Source organism: Osmerus eperlanus, chromosome 18, assembly GCF_963692335.1.
Source record: "Osmerus eperlanus chromosome 18, fOsmEpe2.1, whole genome shotgun sequence".
Classification (NCBI taxonomy): Eukaryota; Metazoa; Chordata; class Actinopteri; order Osmeriformes; family Osmeridae; genus Osmerus; species Osmerus eperlanus.
In genome coordinates, this window is record NC_085035.1 from 10,128,838 (window position 1) to 10,150,066 (window position 21,229).

At 38.7% G+C, this 21,229-nt stretch overlaps 1 protein-coding gene across 5 annotated transcripts in view; it reads right to left on the minus strand.

Moving 5' to 3' along the window:
• The window catches only part of psd3l (pleckstrin and Sec7 domain containing 3, like), a 189,765-nt gene that overhangs the window by 149,209 nt on the left and 19,327 nt on the right, over window positions 1–21,229 (minus strand). For all 5 annotated transcript variants that reach the window (XM_062484652.1, XM_062484651.1, XM_062484655.1 and 2 more), the window contains exon 2: window positions 9,786–9,894. In XM_062484652.1, the coding sequence (XP_062340636.1) occupies window positions 9,786–9,894 (109 nt within the window). The remainder of the gene's footprint in view (window positions 1–9,785; window positions 9,895–21,229) is intronic.

The window sequence follows — 21,229 nt, forward strand, 5'->3', positions numbered from 1 at the left end:
AAGAAATATATTGTGTGACAACAGAGTATCTTGAACAGGGGGGGTTGAATTGGAAGGACTGTCACAGTGTATGTACTGATGGGGTCGCTGCCATGACGGGGAGTACGAAGGGCTTCATTAGCAGAGTCAAAGCGCAAAACCCACATGTGAAAGCCACTCACTGCTTTTTACATAGGGAGGCACTGGTAGCTAAGACGCTCGCGAAGGAACTCTGATGTACTGGACAGAGCAGTAGATATAGGCCTAGTTAATTTCATCAAGGCATGCCCACTGAAGAGCCGTCTAATCTTTTCGATTTTATGCAAGGAAATGGGAGCGGAACATCAGAGCTTGTTAATACATAAAGCCGTTCGATGGCTATCACGCGGCAAGGTTTTGGCACAACTCTACGAACTGAGGGAAGAGTTAAAAACGTTCCTCAATCAGGAGAATTCGGGATATGTAGAGCGAAGTCCTTTTCATTTTTATTTATTTCGTTTTTTTGGGGGGGGGTTAGGAAAGTTTGGGAAACACTGCCCTAAAAGGACTCACATCCCAGGAAGGTCTGGGATGAGTCCAAACCAATTCTGTTGCTTGCCTTTGGTCCATTCCTTTACACACACACAGATACTTTAATCCTGTGTATGTTGTTACTTGTCTACTTAAGACTAGTGAGGCAGTACCTGTAGAAGATCTTCTCAGGATAACTGTTGTGTTTAGATCATAATGAAGCATGTGGTTTTGGAGCCAGAGAAATTAGCATTACCAGAATGGGAGACATTTTACGTGATAAAATTGGGCCATTTTATTGGCTCAAACAGTTCTCTCTGCAAATCTGTCGCACAGAGCAAACAGCCAGCATTATCACACTTGAGGACAGCATACTATTGAGGATGTTAAGTTTAGACCACACTACTAATCTATTTCAGTATAGGACAACACTTAAACTTAAACATTTAAACTACACTAAATGATAAGTGTTCAGTGCAGTTATCAAATTCCTCCAACCTCTCAGGTTTGTTCCTCACTCAATCAAAACCTGTGTTTCAGGCTTCATGAAGGTGTCTTTGTTTACCAGAATTAATGACAAAAAAGTGGCAGGAATGAGTCATCCACATTCATCCACTGAGGGGTGTACAGTACATTTAGTTTAGTCATTACAGAGGGAGGGGGAAGACAAAGGAGATTCATATTCTCATACAAACATCCCATATGAGAGCCGTGCATTTGACAATGACAGCCAATCCTTGTCACTGGGTAGCAGGGGATCATATAGTAGTGTTGTGCAACCCATGATAAGATTTCTGGCGAAGTGAAAGCGATAGCACAAAAGGTATGACTGCTACATGCAGTAGAGTATGCAGGGTTTCCCGCAGCACTTTGCAGCTAAGGCACCGCCTAAGCAACACAAGCCTGCCGCCTTAAGTACGTCGTCCAAAACGTCCTACGTCGTTTATTGGGTGTGCTCAAGCCTTCGGGTGTGCTCAAGCCTTCGGCTGAATGCCTTCAGCATTCTCACAATAGTGAGAATGCTGTTAAGCATTCTCACTATTGTTTTCCTGTTTCTCTGCTTTCCTGTTTCTTCCTGTTTCTCTGCTCTTGGAATGCTGCTTCAGCATTCCAAGTATTGTTCTTTGAATCTTTATTGTTGGAATGCTGAAGCAGCATTCCAAGTATTGTTCTTTGAATCTTTATTCAACTTATTATTATTGTTGGAATGCTGCTTCAGCATTCCAAGTATTGTTCTTTGAATCTTTATTCAACTTATTATTATTTATCTTCTATTTCTTCCGTGACACCTTTCAGCGCCTTCAAATCTTCAGCTATTAAAACCGTTCAGCTATCAAAAAATTCAGCAGTTTCAGGCCATGGGTGCTATGACTTTTCAGCTTTGTACCTCTTATGCTTGAATTAATATAAATCAATATTCATAATATTTTTAACATGGGTTTCCAATGGAGTTCTTTCAAATCCTCTCAAACTTCTTTAAACTTCTTCAACTTCCAAATCCTTCTTCTTCCTCAATCTTTCAGCTAGAGCCACCATTTAAACTTTAAAATGTTGACAAAACCCTAAACTATTTTTAAATAATTCAGCTTTTTGATATCTATTCAACTTTTTTCAATATCACTGATTATGTTTCATGACTTTTTCAAGCCGTTTCTGAGATTTACATGGGTGTTTACGTGAAACCCTAGAGTGCAGACTGAAACGCTTAGAGTGCAGGGCAGCTTCGGATGTCGTTGAAAAAATATTTCTAGTTTGCCAGCATTGCCACAATTTTCGCTCTTCATGCTTCGTTTTTGGATCAATAGATAGCTAATTTTGTGCTGGTTGTAGACAGTTGTCTGTTGAATCCAACAGACGTACACATTTGTTCAGAGCCCCACGAAAGCGAGACAAAGTCCAACTCTCGCCCCATAGAGACCAATGCAAATCTGGTGACAAAATCGTCAGAGAAAGCAAAAAGAACAAGATTTTGAAACTGCCGGTAGAGTCGTATTTCTGACCGCACAGAAATATAAAGGACATCTCTGGTTTAGGCAGAGTCTTGGGTCTCGGAAAATATCCTTATTTTTTGGATTGGACGTATAGTTTTGCGTCTAGGTTAACTTGTTTGAGGTGTGAATTCTAGCTACATTAGTTATTCTCTCTGCCCAGCTCGTTAGCCATCACAGCTGCGCCATCACCGTGGCACCCAAACAAACACGCACCAGGAAAGCAAAAGGAACACGTTTTCGAAACTGCAGGTAGAGTCGTATTTCTGACTGCACAGACATATAAAGAATATCTCTGGTTTCGGCAGAGTCTTGGGTCTCGGAAAATATCCTTAGATTTTGGATTGGACGTACAGTTTTGCGTCTAGGTTATCTTGTTTGAGGTGTGGATTCTAGCTACATTTCTCTTATTCTCTGCCCTCAGCGCGTTAGCAATCATAGCTGCACCATCACCGTAACGACAGACACGCACCACTCAGTCTATCACACAGGTGATTGGTACGTTTACTTGACCATGAGAAACCCGATTACTAGCAATTGTCGGTTTATGCCAATAATACGATTACTCCGTTTACATGTGTAATTAGTTATGCGATTACTCAATAAACGCGTCTACATGATTCTTTTTTATTAATCGTTGTATGCTCCACGGACAAAACTTGCACCATCATCCTTCTGCAACACAGTGTCGCCGTGTCTTCCTGTATCGGCCCTACTGCTGTATGTTTCATTCCATCAACACATTGAATCCTACTAAGAAAGCCGAGTAAACACACTCAATGATAGGCTACAGCTATTACTACCCCAACTATAATTTCAGCTGTTAAAACTATAATATTCTTGTTATGACTAGCTAGCCTACTTCTTCTGTTTAACAGTTCAGCTTTCAGCTGCTCCCGCATTGTAAGTAGTAAGTTAGACTTTATTTATATAGCACATTTCATACAAGAATTGCAGCTCAAGGTGCTTTACATAAAATCAATAAAAACAATAATACAAGTGATAAACAATTCAAACAAAAATAAAAATCCCAATAAGATCTCTGTTCAAGAGAGAAACCAACTTTAAACATGCATCTTAAAAGTAACATATACATTTGGTTCAAACCTGGTCTGTATATATAAAACCATACACTCTGTTAACAGATCCTTTCCCCAGGTCAAGAGTATGGGCCGTATTCTCTGTTAACAGATCCTTTGCCTCAGATCAAGAATACAGATTGTTTTACATATTTGTTTAAATACTTCACGCGACCAGAGTTCTTGTACGCTATCAGAGTTCGCCAACTCTGACCTAGACAAAGTAAAAATAGCAAGTCAAATAATGACCCAAATTTACTAATCCAAGATTCTACAATAAAATAACTAATAAAAGTAGGATTACAAGTAACACACATACATTTGGTTCACCCCTGGTCTGTATATATAAAACCATACACTCTGTTAACAGATCCTTTCCCCAGGTCAAGAGTATGGGCCGTATTCTCTGTTAACAGATCCTTTGCCTCAGATCAAGAATACTTGATCAGATCAAGAATACTTGATCTGAGGTATTACATTACAATTGTTTTACATATTTGTTTAAATACTTCACGCGACCAGAGTTCTTGTACGCTATCAGAGTTCGCCAACTCTGACCTAGACAAAGTAAAAATAGCAAGTCAAATAATGACCCAAAATACCCGCAAGGCTATTTAAGCTCTTAGCTTTGTTAGATGATGCAGTTCAGCTTCCACACTGCCTCTTTTGTGTGACTCACACATTTTTGAAATTCATTTCAGCTTTCAGCTTGCGGGTATTTTCTCATTTCTCACTTTTATACTTTTTAAAATATTAAGGTTTTTGTGCAAATTATTCTCCCTTTAAAAGTAATGGTAAATCCTTTCAAATCATTGTTGGAATGCTGCTCCAGCCCCTTTCAAAAATACCTTTCGGTTGCTTTGAAGCTTCAGCTCATAACTTTCTACTAAATTTTAACTTTTCAGCTTTTTTAGCATGGTCAGCTATCCCCATTCAGGTTTTCAGCATTCTCACTGCTGTTTCGCAGGAACAGCCTTTTCTAGTTATTATATCAACTTCTTAGTTCTTCCGCCGTTTTTTGGCCTTTAACTAGTTCTGCATACTTTCACCGATTCCTACAATTCTTGTATCAAAACGTTCAGCTCCTTCAGGAGATGACTTTTGGTATTTCTCACTTTTATACTTTTTAAGACATTAAGGTTTTTGTGCAAATTATTCTCCCATTAAAAGTAATGGTAAATCCTTTCAAATCATTAAAAAGCTTCCTCCTCTTTCAAACGTAACTACTTCAGCATACTTTCAGCTAGAGACACCATTCAACCTTTAAAATGTTCACAATACATTCAGCTATTCCCAAATGATTCAGCTTTTTCAAATATTCAGCCAATTTTGAATTATGACAGTTTGAAATACATTAAAATGTTTGCTCCTTCTTGAGTTTTATGAATGAGCAGCAAGCAGAGTGGCACACTCTGCTGGCTGCTCTTTTTCTGATATTCAACTAAATTGTCAAACAAATTACTCTAACGTTCATATAGTTTAAGTTACATAAACAAGTTACACATTAAAATGTAGGACAAATTGTCCTCTTTCAGCCAATGTAACTACTAAAGAGCTCACATTTACAGATTTTCAGCTATGAGCCTTGAAGCGAGAGCAGCCTTTCAAATTCTCTCACTAACTTCAATGGAGAGGTGGGTAAAATTCGTCAGAGAAAGCGAAAGAAACAAGATTTTGAAACTGCCGGTAGAGTCGTAAATCCGTGTATCATTCGTTCTTTCATTTTTCAATTGATAAACCAAAAACAAAAAATTATTCGTTTTTCCGTTATTCAATTGAGAAACCAAAAACGAGAAACGAAAAACGATTGTTTTTCTTGTTATTCAATTGAGAAACCAAAATCCAAAAACCAAATCCAAAAACGGGGCACTGACCGAAAATGATTTTGAAATTTTTTTTTTGGTGACCCAAATGACTTCTTTGTGTATTCCACTAATGTCTCTTAATCTAGATAGCCTACTCAAACAATCATGGAGAGTTTTATATTGTTTAGAGGAACAAAACGTGCGGCCATGGTGTCGACACCACTGTTACTCAAAGTGGCTCTTATCGCAGCGTTGGGTTTATAGGCTAAATAGATAGGCTAACCTGGAAGGTCCTGCCGATTTTTTCGGTTGTCATCAGGGTTCTATATTAACTTTTTTGATCACCAGCCAATGTGGCCATGGTAACAATCAGAATTTCCACTAACCACATTTTTTCAGTGAAAATGAGAGAAATTATGAGTGCCACTGAATGCATTTTCGGCCTTTGTCAATTACGCCCCAAAACTATGGAACAAATTACCCATAAATATTAGGGAAGCAAATACGCTAGACATTTTTTAAAGGCAGCTTAAAACCTACCTTTTTACCGAAGCATTTAAGTAATTTTATCTCAGAAGGGTTTTACTACTTTTATTAGTTATATTATTGTTTTTATAATTAGCTATTTTAATTATTACTTTTATCACTTATATTATTGTTTTTATTGATTTTATGTAAAGCACCTTGAGCTACAATTCTTGTATGAAATGTGCTATATAAATAAAGTCTTACTTACTTACTTACATTTCATAATTTTATTAACATTGTTGGCATGAAAAACATAAGTACAATACATACAACAAAATATACACTGAAAGTGCAAACATTCCATTTCAAGTTTGGGATCTATCTACATTCTTCCTTGTGTTTTCTGGTGGACGCTCGTTTCCATGGTTTCTCGCGCTGGTTACACTGCAAACTGCGCGCAGCCAACGGGCGTATGAGTAACAACTTCCGGGTCACCAAAAACACAATTTCTAAATCATTTTCGGTCAGTGCCCCGTTTTTGGATTTGGTTTTTGGTTTCTCAATTGAATAACAAGAAAAACAATCGTTTTTCGTTTCTCGTTTTTGGTTTCTCAATTGAATAACGGAAAAACGAATAATTTTTGGGTTTTGGTTTATCAATTGAAAAATTAAAGAACGAATGATACACGGATTGTCGTATTTCTGACCGCACAGACATATAAAGGACATCTCTGGTTTCGGCAGAGTCTTGGGTCTCGGAAAATATCCTTATATTTTGGATTGGACGTATAGTTTTGCGTCTAGGTTAACTTGTTTGAGGTGTGGATTCTAGCTACATTAGTTATTCTCTCTGCCCAGCTCGTTAGCGATCACAGCTGCTCCATCGCCGTGGCAACCAAACAAACACGCACCAGGAAAGCAGAAGGAACACGTTTTTGAAACTGCAGGTAGAGTCGTATTTCTGACTGCACAGACATATAAAGAATATCTCTGGTTTCGGCAGAGTCTTGGGTCTCGGAAAATATCCTTATATTTTGGATTGGACGTACAGTTTTGCGTCTAGGTTATCTTGTTTGAGGTGTGGATTCTAGCTACATTTCTCTTATTCTCTGCCCTCAGCGCGTTAGCAATCATAGCTGCATCATCACCGTAACGACAGACACGCATCACTCAGTCTCTCACACAGGTGATTGGTACGTTTACTTGACCATGAGAAACCCGATTACTAGCAATTGTCGGTTTATGCCAATAATACGATTACTCCGTTTACATGTGTAATTAGTTATGCGATTACTCAATAAACGCGTCTACATGATTCTTTTTTATTAATCGTTGTATGCTCCACGGACAAAACTTGCACCATCATCCTTCTGCAACAAAGTGTCGCCGTGTCTTCCTGTATCGGCTCTACTGCTGTATGTTTCATTCCATCAACACATTGAATCCTACTAAGAAAGCCGAGTAACGTGCTCAATGGTAGGCTACATCTGCTACTGCTAATACTATCCCAACTATAATTTAATCTGTTAAAACGATAATATTCTTGTTACGACTAGCTAGCCTCCTTCTTCTTCTGTTTAACAGTTCAGCTTTCAGCTTCTCCCGTATTGTAGGCTATTTTAGCTCTTAGCTTTGTTAAGATGATGCAGTTCAGCTTCCACACTGCCTCTTTTGTGTGACTCACACATTTTTGAAATTCATTTCAGCTTTCAGCTTGGAAATGCTGAATGCTATCATTGTTGGAATACTGCTCCAGCCCCTTTCAAAAATACCTTTCGGTTGCTTTGAAGCTTCAGCTCATAACTTTCTACTAAATTTTAACTTTTCAGATTTTTTTTGCATGGTCAGCTATCCCCATTCAGGATTTCAGCATTCTCACTGCTGTTTCGCAGGAACAGCCTTTTCTAGTTATTATTTATTTTTGCCCCCCTAAATCTTTGTCAATATTTGGCCTACATAGACAACCTAGGTGTCAAAAGTTTTGTCTTGGTAGCGATTGAGTTGCTTGTATTTTTATTTACGTTCCGTTGCATGGTTTAGGCTGAAGTTAAGTTTTTGTGGCGAAAAGTGAAGCTAACGGTGGCTAATTTTCTAGCCACAGTCACTGACGTTACTAACGTCACGAAAACACGCGTGACTACCTGTAGCAGAACATTCGTTTCGCATCTGTTAGCTTGGGGGATAGCTAGGCTAACTATAGCTTTACTGCAAGGCAGCTGCAGAAACGCCACAAGCAAAGAGGCCAGGGTGATAACTATTTACTCATTTTACTTTGTGATGTGAAACAATTGTGAAATGTACAATATTAGCTGATATTATTAAGGAAGTAGGCCCACATCTACTTTCGGAAACGGTAGTCTACTATTTCACTGAAGCATTAGCATGACATTAGCCTCTGTTGCCCGGGCAACACATACTACAGTGGCATCTGTTTTCAATCGTTAAAATAAACATTCCTCACAAATACATTTTCGTTGTAGTATTTATTATGACATTACAAGTAAACGATTTGTTGGTGAAATTATCATTACCTGTGGTTTCAAACCAGTGTTGCTCACTGCAACGCTGTAGCCTACGCGAGACACACTACAAAAACATCTACACAGCTGTAGGAAGTCAAACGGCGACAGAACATGTTCGGCACTCCCCTTACTTAAATCAAAAGTCTTTCAATAGGTGAAACTATCTGACTACTAACTTGAACTTCATTGCCACAGCCTTAACTTTGTCAATCTGTTCATGAATATAATTAATTTTAGCCTAAACCGTACAACGGAACGTTAAATCGAATTCAACCAACGCAATCGCTACCAAGACGAACACAGCAGTAGTACTGTACTGTACAGTAGTAGTAGAATTTACCGGGGCACCTTCTCCACACAGGGCTATATCGCATTTTGCGTTGTTACTGACAATGATCGCTACCAGTGAGCTTTTTATGAATGAGCGATTTTCCACTAAATAAATGTCAAGCTTATTTTGGGGGCATATTCAGTTAGCAGATGGTACTGTTTGAATCGCGATTCCATCTTCTACTGCCGGGTAACGTCGTAGAATAATCTTCAAAGGTGGTTCTTTATTCATGAATGAATGCAATGAGTAGGCTACATGCCTGAAAATATCACGAGAAGGGAAAAACTTAAAATGACGTTTAAGTCATAGAGATTAGGTCACCTTTTACACCGGTCTGCCAAATTTATTTGTTTTGATTCAACGATGAGGCTGCCTCTTGCAGGGGAAATGAGAAGACATCTATTTCATTCTACACTTCACTCGTATTTTCAGTTGTAAATGAGCAGCAAAAAAAAAAAATGCTTTTAAATCTATTTAATCTTTATAAATAATAAGTATGCATTTTCATATAAAATATACAGAAATCAGTTGTAAAAATGTCATTCAAAAACGGATCCCTGTGCAACCGACGCAAGCGAGCACACCCTACAATTTCCCCAGAAATTTTACCCTCTCTAGTTTTATTTGTTATAGCGATATCCGCCGTGTTACTCTGTCCTGTTTTTTACCTTTCATTCCAAACCGTGACCAACACCAGTCTCCCTTCTCTGCAGAACGCATTAGTCTATCACTCAAACTACACCTCCCACCCCCCCGGTCTGATGGCAAACCCCACCCTACCACCTTAACTAACACATTTTCTGCAGGAAACCCTGGTATATTTTTAAATCCCCTTAGCTACTGATGACATTTTGCCACCTCCACTTTGTTTCATTTTCCAATAAAAACTAAAGAGACATTTATGTATTGATGAACAACTGTGGTTTTCCAGGGTTTAATGCTGTAGGGTGCGTCTCATTAATGTGAAAATGTTCTCTCCTTAATACTAACTTGCTTCTTCCAAATATAAAATTCACTGAAGTGCTAAAAAAACACACTTCAGCAATGGGAGATAATTACATTATTCAAAATAGTTTGGACATGTAAAACAAATTGGACCTTACCACTTTCTGTAGAGCTGGTCTCCTCTGTTTTCCTCAAAAGAAACTCATACTTAACTTTTGAAACACTTTCAGTGTGTGAGGACGAGGTAACCAGAACACAAGTTTGTTCCTGCAAGAGTAAGACAGCCAAAGAAAATATAATTCAATATATTGTGTGTATTCTTGACAAACCAATCATATCCATTTACCTCCATAGCAATTTATTAATAGTAGCTAATCAATTTAAAATCACAGTGTCTTCATGTCATGACCTGAAGGTTCACAACGAACCATTGTTGTGTTGCGACAACTTTACCCAATACAAAAACAAATAAAAAGCATTTTCTTTCAATATTCGCTATGTGGGGGGTCTGAGACAGCCCGACGGTTAAAAGAAAATGCTTCACTTTGTTTTTGTATGCGGTAAAGTTGTCGCAATATGACGGTGGGTCACAATCACTGATGGGTCAGAATGACCCGAAAATAACACAAGGGTTAAACTTTGGCCTAACTTACCTCCATATTTGAAAGAGAATATTTGTCAGTAAAAATTGTGTGAGCATGACGGTGAGCAGTGACATGAAAGTAAGAATTATTGTCGTACAACAATTGACCAACGGTCTTTCAACTGGTCCATAGTAAAATTACTGTATCAGATATTGACAAAGTTACCAAGTTTGGAATTTTAGCCTGTCAGAAATGACCCATCTAGAGTAGGATATGATGACTACCTGCAACAACAATAATTCATGAGATGACCATGGCATTCTCTCTGAAAACAATGAAAATACCTAAATGCCCCAAAAAATGCTGTTTTATTTTTGGCCCACATTACAATTTCTCAATTGCTTTGGTATAATTCAAAGATTATAATGGATATTTTCAAACATTGTGCAAACCTCCAAACCATTGGGCACTTGTTCACAACAGATTTGAATAGCTCAATCTTTTAAACAAACTGCAAATTGTTTTAGTTCCTCTTCCCTAATGAGCAAGTACAACTGTCTACAATTTGCACAATTACCAATTTAAAATATCTTTATGATTAAAACTGATGTGGGTGTAATGTGTAATATAAAACCTTGTACTGTTGAAATTGGCATCTGAATAATATTCAGTTTGATGCATAGTAGCATTCAGTTAGCTAGACAAAAAGAACACTCGAGTACAGTAAACATTCAGTGTCAATGAAAAATAGGACAAGACCGAAATGTGGATAAAGAAAAATGTCATGGTACTAGGGCTGAACGATTATTTGCATTTGCGATAATATCGCGATGTGAGAAAACGAGATTTTGTAATCGCAAAGGCTGCGATTTTACTTTGGTCACGTGACACACGAGAGTAACGCAGTTTGCAGACAAAGGATCAACTTTGCACATTACACTTTACCTTGACCTGTACGATGGCCTCAGGCTCGACAGAACCTGACACTACAGACACTCTGCCAATTTTGCCTTTAAAAAAGATGCTGCGCAATACTTGCGGAAATACTTGTGCAAAACCTGCCTGGCTAACGTTGCTACCTCACGGGGCAACACCACCAACCTAATTACCCCTAAAAAAAACACCACAAAGCCATGTACGATGCATAGCTAAAATGCTGAACACCAGTGTGTCAAATAAGCCAAATAACACCCGACAGGATCACTGATCGAAATGTTTCAACGCCTAACTCCATATTCATGTACAAAATTACTCAAGCAGTCACAGTGTTCATCACAAAAGATATGATGCCCCTCGGTGATACACAGCTGTGATACACAGCTTCAGTTAGGCTACTGACTGGATCAGAAATGTTCAGACAGTTTCTTTTTCTTTTAATATTTAACCTTTAGATGCGTGCATTCTTAATATTTGCAACGGTCCCCACAGCAAAAGTTTTTGTCCCAAAACGCTAGCTAGCTAGCTTTAGTTAAGAAAGTGCAACGCACTCATTAGCCTACGTTTAGCTTTGATTTAACATATTTTCAAAGAGGTACAGGCAGTATGTTTTCCTTAATTTTTCGGAACTTTGTGTGTTATGTTGCAGACTGGAGATCAGTAGTGTATATCTATATTTATTAATAATAAATAATATAATAATTGCATATTTAATCGCAATTGCAATATTAGTCAAAATAATCGCAATTAGCTTATTTTTTCCGAAATCGTTCAGCCCTACATGATACCATATTGATTAGGGATGCACGATATATCGGCGGCCATATCGGTATCGGCCGATAAATGTTTATTTTTAGTGTTATTGTTATTGGACCAATAAGAAAATGTGGTAGATACATTAAAGACGATAAATCATGGATTATTTCCGCCCGTTGAACCACTTATTTTTTGTCAGGCACTATATTTTACTTTATATAAAAGAAAGTTAGCCATAGGAATGTATCATTAATTGTAAACATTTTAGAAATGTGATCATTTGGGTAAAAAAAAGATCTAAATGTTTTATGCATTTAAGGTTTTAATAAAAGCAGTTGTCCACTGTATTTGTTTGCCTTTTGTTTTTGTAATCACTCAGGCTTTGTATTCATCGGCATACCGGTTATCGGCTTTATTTTAGCATTACATTTCATTAGCCTACAAGAAAAATTAATATCATATAATAACAAGATATAATTACATTTTACACCATTCAATATCAAGTCAAATATATTAAATATTATATCTTAAGCTCTACAAATTTAAATTCGTATAGCATTCAACTACTACTATTAAGCCTAGTTAATTAATTCATTTTCTGGACCATCCATCAACTTTCATCTTGGAACTGTGGATTCGATTAGATTCGCATTTCGATTCCTCTTTTCGGTTTCTAACTTTATTACGAAGGGTATTACGATCCCGTGGTTTTTTTTTTCCATAGATAAAATTGCTCATTTGCAAATGGTTTCTTTCGCACTGTCGCTTCTACTCCACCGGTTGAGCCTTTCACATGACTACAGGCCGACTGGCTGACTTTACAACTCAAATATAGGTTAAAGTCAAAAGGTTTCTTGCTTACTATGGAACACTGAGTTAGTCAGAATTAAATAAATAGATAAGTAAATAAATAAATAGATAAATACATAAATAAATATGGCTATGAAATAAATTCTTAAATTAAAAACAGATAGCAATAAATATATAAATATAGCATCATATAATTCTATAGTTGAATCCATTTTCCTACATCAATAAATAAATACATTTACTTATTTCAAAATGACGTTTTTGTAAAGACAACATTTATTTATTTTGTGGGACTTATTTCCCAATGCCACATTTATTTATTTTTTGAGACTTATTTCCTAACGTTCAAATTTCCAATCTCACATGCAAACGAGAGGGGTGTGGTTATCTTCAGAACAACCCAGCTGCACAAGATCGAAGGCAGATAGGGACACCTAGATTCGAGAGATTATGGAAGACATTAGTCGTGTCGGAGATCGCATGCTGGCCTTAGTAGATCAAATGGATCAGCATGGCTTGTCAGGATATATAATTTTGGCACACATTGTAGATTTTGTAGAGGTACTTGGGTGGATAAGTGCTCTACAGAACATATACATTGAAGTCTTAAATAGTTTGAGACTTATCAAGCAAGTGTTCGTGTGCAAGATGTACAGGTAGTATGGGGGGTGATTAGTGCCAGGTAATGTTAGCTAAAAAAAGCTGGCAACCGTTGCTACGCCTAACGCCTGGGACACACTGGCTGCGAAGCGCCTGGACGGGCCGCGCAGCGCCACGATCGGCTACGACTGAGCAAAAGCTGTTCACACCAGACGCGCATTTCTCCACGCCGGTCACCAAGCCTTTCAGCTACTCTGAGCTTTCCTTTACGCTGACATGGTACATAAACATGGCATTGGCTATATCCCAGCATTGATCCTTATCTACGTTGTCCTTGTAAAATTGTTGCTGGGGGTCATACAACAACTCCCTATGCTTTTCAACTTCGAGAATTCATTTGATGCTGATTTTAGAAATCGACTTGGGGGTTCTCTCTCGGTAGGCTATGTCTGCACGCGTGTGTGTTGTGTGCAACGCGTGACAACTCGTTTCTCTCAAACAAACAAAACAACTACGGGCATGCTAGCTCAACGGATCAATCCGTTTATTTTCATTTGTTTTCGTCAGGGTAACCACATGTAAAGGACGTTCGTTACCAACATTGTGTAATTATAAAGTCTACAACTTTACAAATGTTCACCGTAGTCTACAATTAATGGAGTAAAATCTTAACATGTTTTTTTATTCAAATATATCAACTAATATGGTGTATTTCATCATCCTGCAGCCGATTTCGCAAGCGTCTCGTGAAAAAATTCGACCAGCTGCCGAAACGATCGCTGCAGATCGCAGGCGATCGTAGGCAATCGTGGCGCTTCGCAGCCAGTGTGGTCGGTCCCATTTGATAACATGGGCGCCGAAAGAAAAAAGGAGGCGCTTCCAGGCGCGTCGCAGCAGATTGCAGGCAGTGTGTCCCAGGCGTAACAAAGAAGACCATCACTGCCACCGCTACCAATATATGGATAGCTAGGTCGATAAGAAGGCAGCTAGCTATAACTATCTATCCTCACCATTATGCCATGCTGGTATTACCATTTAGTGAGACGAGACCTGAAGTGAAGCCAGACCATTCAAGACATTACCCATACCTTTGGATTTACTGCTTCAAATTGTAGTTAAGTTTCTTAAAGCGTTGTCAATATTGGCAATGAAAAGTTGCAACTAACCAAGATGTGTCTAGACCAAGACCCATTCAACACGGTACACATTACCCAAACCCAGATATGAGAATTTATGTAATTCTTCAATAGTAAATCAAACCACTACCACTGGACTCGTTTTAATGACCAGTGATGTCAGTGACGAAACGGGTTTTGGCTGGTCTGTGCCAATACAGCTCAACACTAGCTAGCTGAAATGGCCACACTGATATGTCGTCCTTTTATTATTTTTCCCATAAGCTGGCCACTTAGCCTACAGTTGCAGACTTGAGACCGGTTATAGCCAACACAGGGTTTCCGCGGGGTCTTAAATTCTGAATTTAAAATTCAAGGCCTTAAAAACGGCTAGATTTTCATCCGAGGTCTTAAATTTAATCTAGTCAGGTCTAAAAAAAGTTTTACCCTCGTTCATTTCCAGAAACGCTGGCCGCAGAAAGTTATTATAAAGTAGCAAAAAATTATTGAGTCGTAGCCTACAGAGCAGAGCTCTAGAGTCGTTGCTACAAAACCAGCAGAACGCTGCCCTCAGAACGTTGGTTCGGTGTGTTGTTCTTTCTGTGGGATCTTGGTACGTATGCGGTGATAAAACTACAAATCCTGTGATAAATGCAATACCCGCGAAATACGTCTGCGTCTCCTCACAGTTTGTTAAATTTCGACTACGTGTGGAAAATGGGAAAGTGTACTCTCAACGAGACATGGCTAGATCACAGCTCCAGGTACGAGGCTCGCTGCAAACTTTGCCCCAAAAATATTCAATTGGGTGTGAAGGCGCTGGAGTCACACACACAAACACTTTCTCTCTCTATTTGAGGGCAAGTTTGTTTTACCCTATTTTCATCATTTAGCAGACACTCTTATCCAGAGCGACTTACAGTAAGTACAGGGACATTCCCCCGAGGCAAGTAGGGTGAAGTGCCTTGCCCAAGGACACAACATCATTTTGCACGGCCAGGAATTTAACTGGCAACCTTCAGATTACTAGCCCGATTCCCTAACCGCTCAGCCATCTGACTCCCATTTTGGGGGTAAGGTTTTGGGGATTTGGCACGTTGTTGGGTGTGGATCGTTACTAATGTGATCAACCTATGTGTAAAATTAATGCTTTTTCAATGACTGAATTCATTTAAATAAAAAGATTTTTTCAGAATTTCTTTGATTTTATGTGAATTTTGGTAATGCGTCGTGTAGGTCTTAAATTTCGATCTTTATGGTCTTAAGTCTTAAAAAGGTCTTAAATTTGATTTACTGAAACCTGCAGAAACCCTGCAACATACCACCTAGGAAGACGTAGTGGTGGCAGTGATTGTTAGCTTTGCAGACGAGTTACACGTCACACGAGCTAAAGCAATGTTTACAAAGGTAACTTCAGCGTTACGTCGCAGCTATCAGACAAAGTCCCCACACGTACTAGGTCGCCGCCATCACTCCCATTGGGAACCAATGATAAAAAGGCAGAGACGACACGGACATTGTGGGCAAAGCTTGTCTACATTGTATGCTTTTCGGCCGTGCGATGGCACTTGTCACCTGTCGTATACAGGTAGAGCTATCCCCCTAGCACAGGTGCTGGACACCCGGTGTTATCGCCCTGGTTTCCGGACTACCTGGTTTCTGTAAGCATGCGAGCTGTGCGTTCACCTAACAGCAGCAGCTGCTGTTGGCCTCTATCACCAGATTCGTTACAAATTCACACAACATTCAACATTATTGGCGATTTTCAAGTCGCATCTCATATTTGCTGCTGTAGGCTAACAAAATAGAACAAGCTGGCATGAAGTGGGATTCGATCGCACTAGAGCAAAAACCCATGATTGTTGGTCCGTTGCTACACAATGCGAGATATTCAGGCCATAGAGTTAATATAACTAGAGGAAGCAACTTTTGTCTTCCAAGATGGCGTCCCCATTCATTTCTATGAAAAGTGCTCAGTGGCGCAGTGAGGCAAGCGAGAGCGCGAAACTGGACCGCGACATCTTTCCACTTCCGACTCTTCCGGTCTAGCTTTAAACAGTGGCTCTTTTTTTCCCTAGCTCCGAGACCTCGTGCACGCTTGCAACTAGCTGTACACGTCATACTTTGCGACAGCCAGTGGCGAGCATAGATTTATATGGTTGCGAGCGTGTGAGCTAAGGCATTGCAGTGGCAGTGTTTTTTTCTTGTGATTTGAGTATGATTTCCAACGCATTGTATCAAATTAAATAAACTGTTAACATGAACACCTAGCTCCGTCGTTGTTCTCGCCAGGCAAAGAAAGCTCAATAGTTATTTTGGTAACAGAAATCTTCCATAATGCAGACTTACCATAGCTTACTGTCAACTGTATTTTCAAACGAAATGCCACGAAATTCACACTGCCTTCAATTTACATATCAGTGTAGAAATGTGGCCTGTGTTTTATATGTTCTACAAAACCAAACGCCTATTAATGGATATAACGTGATCTAACAAGACTTGGAAATAATGTAATAAATAAAAGCTTCAGAAGTGTGTCTAAAATATATTTTATTTAACATTTGCCTTTGAAAGGGGCATATTAACAGAACTAGGCCTATATACAAGACGTTTCCATCATCTATAAGTGGGGGTGAAACAGTCACTGAGGACCTTCATTGTCCCACAAAAGCAGTCTGGCTTGATGACACGATTAAAAAAAGAATAATGGGTGTGTTTAACAAAAGCTTCTGAAGGCAAGACTAATCATATTTATATCATTTCTTATTGTGGTTATCAGTTAAAGTATTAATCTTCGTCTTTGCTCCAGATAGACATGTCAACAATCTATGCTCACGCTTAACATAATGTAATATTTGCCATCATGTCATGAACATAAAAACGTTCTTGACAGAAAAATCTAATCTGTTTTAAAATAATGGGAATAAACTATATTAACAACATTTCATGTATGTGTGACAACCATTTGCTAAACTTGCTACAACAGGGCAGGCAACTCAAGCCATTTCTCCCTGTGCTCATTCAATATGGCTCATTCAGCTCCAGGTAAATCGGCTATCGACCAATGTGAACTTTTGTGCTCGTGCCCTGTTAGTATCCGCGAGCACATTTGCAGGCAACTTTTGACGTAAGCTTGATTCAGGCTCATGGAGAAAAGGAGCTTTCAGTCATGAATTTATTGGCATTCAGGCAACATTTTGTATGGGTTCATTGAAAACAACTTGTTACCGTGGACACACCAGAAAATACCAGAATGTGTAGGCTAATCACGTATTTGGGGTTGTCTTGAGGCAATAGCCAAATTTCCCACGATACCACAGTCCCTTATGAAACTACATCCTACAAATGAATACTTAGATCGTCACTGTGAACCCAGACAATAGGCTAAGATCAAAATACGGTTAACCCCTAACTCTAAAGGAAGATTCTTTTTAGCCCCATGGTGGCTTTCTACACTTGCCGTCTTGCACACGAACACGGTGCTCGATAAGTCTCAAACTATTTAAGACTTTGTGTTCAATGTCTACGTTCTGTAGAGCACTTATCCGCCTAAGTACCTCTACAAAAACTACAATGCGTACCAAAACGATATATCCTGACAAGCCATGCTGATCAATTTGATCTACTAAGGCCAGCATGCGATCTCTGACACGACTAATGTCTTCCATCATCTCTCGAATCTAGGTGTCCCTATCTGCCTTCGATCTTGTGCAGCTGGGTTGGTCTGAAGATAACCACGCTCCTCTCGTTTGCATGTGAGATTGGAAATTAGAACGTTACGAAATAAGTCTCAAAAAATAAATGTGGCATTAGGAAATAAAAGTCCCATGAAATAAATAAATGTCGTCTTTACAAAAACGTCATTTTGAAATAAGTAAATGTATTTATTTATTGATGTAGTAAATTGATTCAGCTATATAATTATATGATGGTATATTTATTAGGGCTGTCAAGTGATTAAAATATTTAATCGCGATTAAATCGCAAAATTATTTAATCTGACAATTTTACCCCAATAAAAGTTTTTTTTTGTGAAATAACATTAAAAGGTTGTACTTAACTTCAAATAGGCCTAACTGGATGATAATGTCCATATAACAAGTTCAGATGGAACACAACTTAAATTGTGAGGGAATTTTAGTCACTCACAAACTGTATTGCTTTATAATAAACATTCACAAAATTAGACTTGTTCTGGAATACATTTAAGACGTGTTGTCTCATAGCCTAGTACGATATCCTGCTCCATAATATTCAAATCTCACTCAACATACTTCAGATACTTAAGCAACCACAGATTGGCCTTAATATTGAACAATACAGTTTCTATTTTGTTGAACCCAGCCAGCTGCTCGCTTCTTTTGTGAGTGTTGTCTGCCATACTACCGAAGCAAACGCTGCTGCTGCTACCGCTGTTGCTGCTAACGCTGCTGTGTGCTTTGCTTGCATGTGATATTTTAGGCTGTAAGTACTCCGGTGATAACTAACCTCAGCCTGACAATCAGTACACACAGCCTTAGTTTTGAGGTATTTGCAACAAATGAAACTAAGCGTAGTAAGGAAAATAGGGAAATTCTGTTTAGTTATTTGGAAGCAAATTTGCTTTTACAACCGATAATCAGATGCTTTCAAAGAGGCTGGCTAGCGAACAGAACAACAATTTAACCCTTGTGTTATCTTCGGGTCGTTCTGACCCATCAGTCATTGTGACCCACCGTCGTATTGCGACAACTTTACCGCATACAAAAACAAAGTGAAGCATTTTCTTTTAACCGTTGGGCTGTCTCAGACCCCCCACATTGCGAAGGTTAAAAGAAAATTATTTTTATTTGGTTTTGTATTGGGTAAAATTGGGTAAACACAACGATGGTTCGTTATGAACCTTTGGGTCATGTGACCCGAAGGCAGCACGAGGGTTAAAGTGGATATACTTTCAGTATCAGTGAATTTTGGTAGGCTACATAAATGTGTTTATTGATGTCAAAACTGACAGCACATTGCAAATGTACAAGCGCTGTATGGTGAATTAGGCCTACAATTATGACAACTGGCTCAACCGTTGTGCATGCAATGACTTCTGTTATTAACTAAATGTTCTGATGTTTGTGGTGGTAAGACAATTTAACAGAGAACAAATATAGTACATAACATAAGCAATTATGTTATGTTAAATAAGACAAATGAAGGCTACATAATCATTTGCATGAATGTAGGCTAGCACAACATTGACAATTTGACTAGAATAGATGTGGAGGTTGAAGAAGTACTTCAGAGATGACAGAGAATTTCAATCGTGATCTGAGAAATATAGGTAGCCTAACAAAATCCCTGAGAAGAACTGTCCTCACCAGCTGCATCACAGGCACTGCACTATCAATCTATAATTCCAGAAATATGTGTGTGTCACTAACATCATCAGGGGCACTGTGCCCTATCTATAATTTCGGAAATCTGTGTGTGTGCAACACCAATTTTATCACAGGTACTATGCACTATATTTAGTTCAAGTAACCTGTGTGTTTCACTGACATCTTATTCACAGACTACATCACAGGCACTATGCTCTAATACAATACTAATTTGTTGTGACCCAAAACTCAATCACCCAGGGTTGTCTTAAAAATATATAATAATAATAAATTGTATTTCTAACGCACCTTTCATCTGAAAACAGATCTCAAGGTGCTAGTATATTCTGGCACAGGGGCCACCAAACAATATTGTAAGATAGCCTATAGCTTGAGATAGGCCTGTAACAACTAAACTAGAGAGGGTATAATTTCTAGGGAAATTGTGGGGTGTGCTTGCGTCGGTTGCAGATTGGTCAGTTTTTTGTGTGAAATTCTGTTCATTTTAAGTATAATAAATAATAAGTATGCATACTTATTATTTATCAAGATGGCATAGATTAAAAAGCATTCATTTGTTGCTGCTCATTTACACTTACTACTAAGATACTAAGAGTGAAGTGTAGAATGAAACAGGGTTCTGTTGTCACTTCCCTTAGTGTAAGAGAGAATGGTGATAGGCTATGTTGCAGCCTCACATAGTTGAAACAGTTCCATCAAAACAAAGAAATCGGGCAATCCTGTGTAAAAATTGTCCTAACCTATACCAACGATGTCACGATTCAAACATTACCCTCTGCAAACTGAAAAAATGCCCCCAAAAACGTAAATAAGATTGAAATGTACTTCTGAAAAACTGGATAATATGACAACTTTACTAGAAGTGATCATTATGTGTCAGTAACAACAAGATTAGGAGGTCATGTGGTGTGACCGGCTATCCACTGTAAGTAGGAAGTACTGCCTCGTGCTTATCCACTCCAATCGTTTGGATATTGAATGGCATCATTGATCTACAGAATTTATGATCACCCTCTCGTGGTTAATTGCTATAATAATCTATCAGTCCCACCACTACTATCTCCGCAGCGCAAATACAGGAAAAAACAAAGCTGACTGATTTAACTGGTTTGGTCGCTATTTACTGGAGCTGGCCAACACAGCTGGAACATTCTGTGTTTTGGAGGGGGGAGGGGGGGGGGGTGCTGGTCGTGTATCGCATGCCGCACTATCTGATCAAAATGACAGTTCTCTCTACAGTCAGAGCTCACGCAAGAAGGTGGAGCGTAAGGTAGATACCCTTTCCAAAACTTGTAAGGGCGTAATAGTTTGTGAAAGAGAAACACAAATAGGCAAAATCCCAGACAATTTTGAAGTCCCTGCCGGATGCATTTTTTAGGTCTCGAAAAGAGGACGTGTACAGGTAAAAGAGGACGTCTGGTCACCCTAGCTA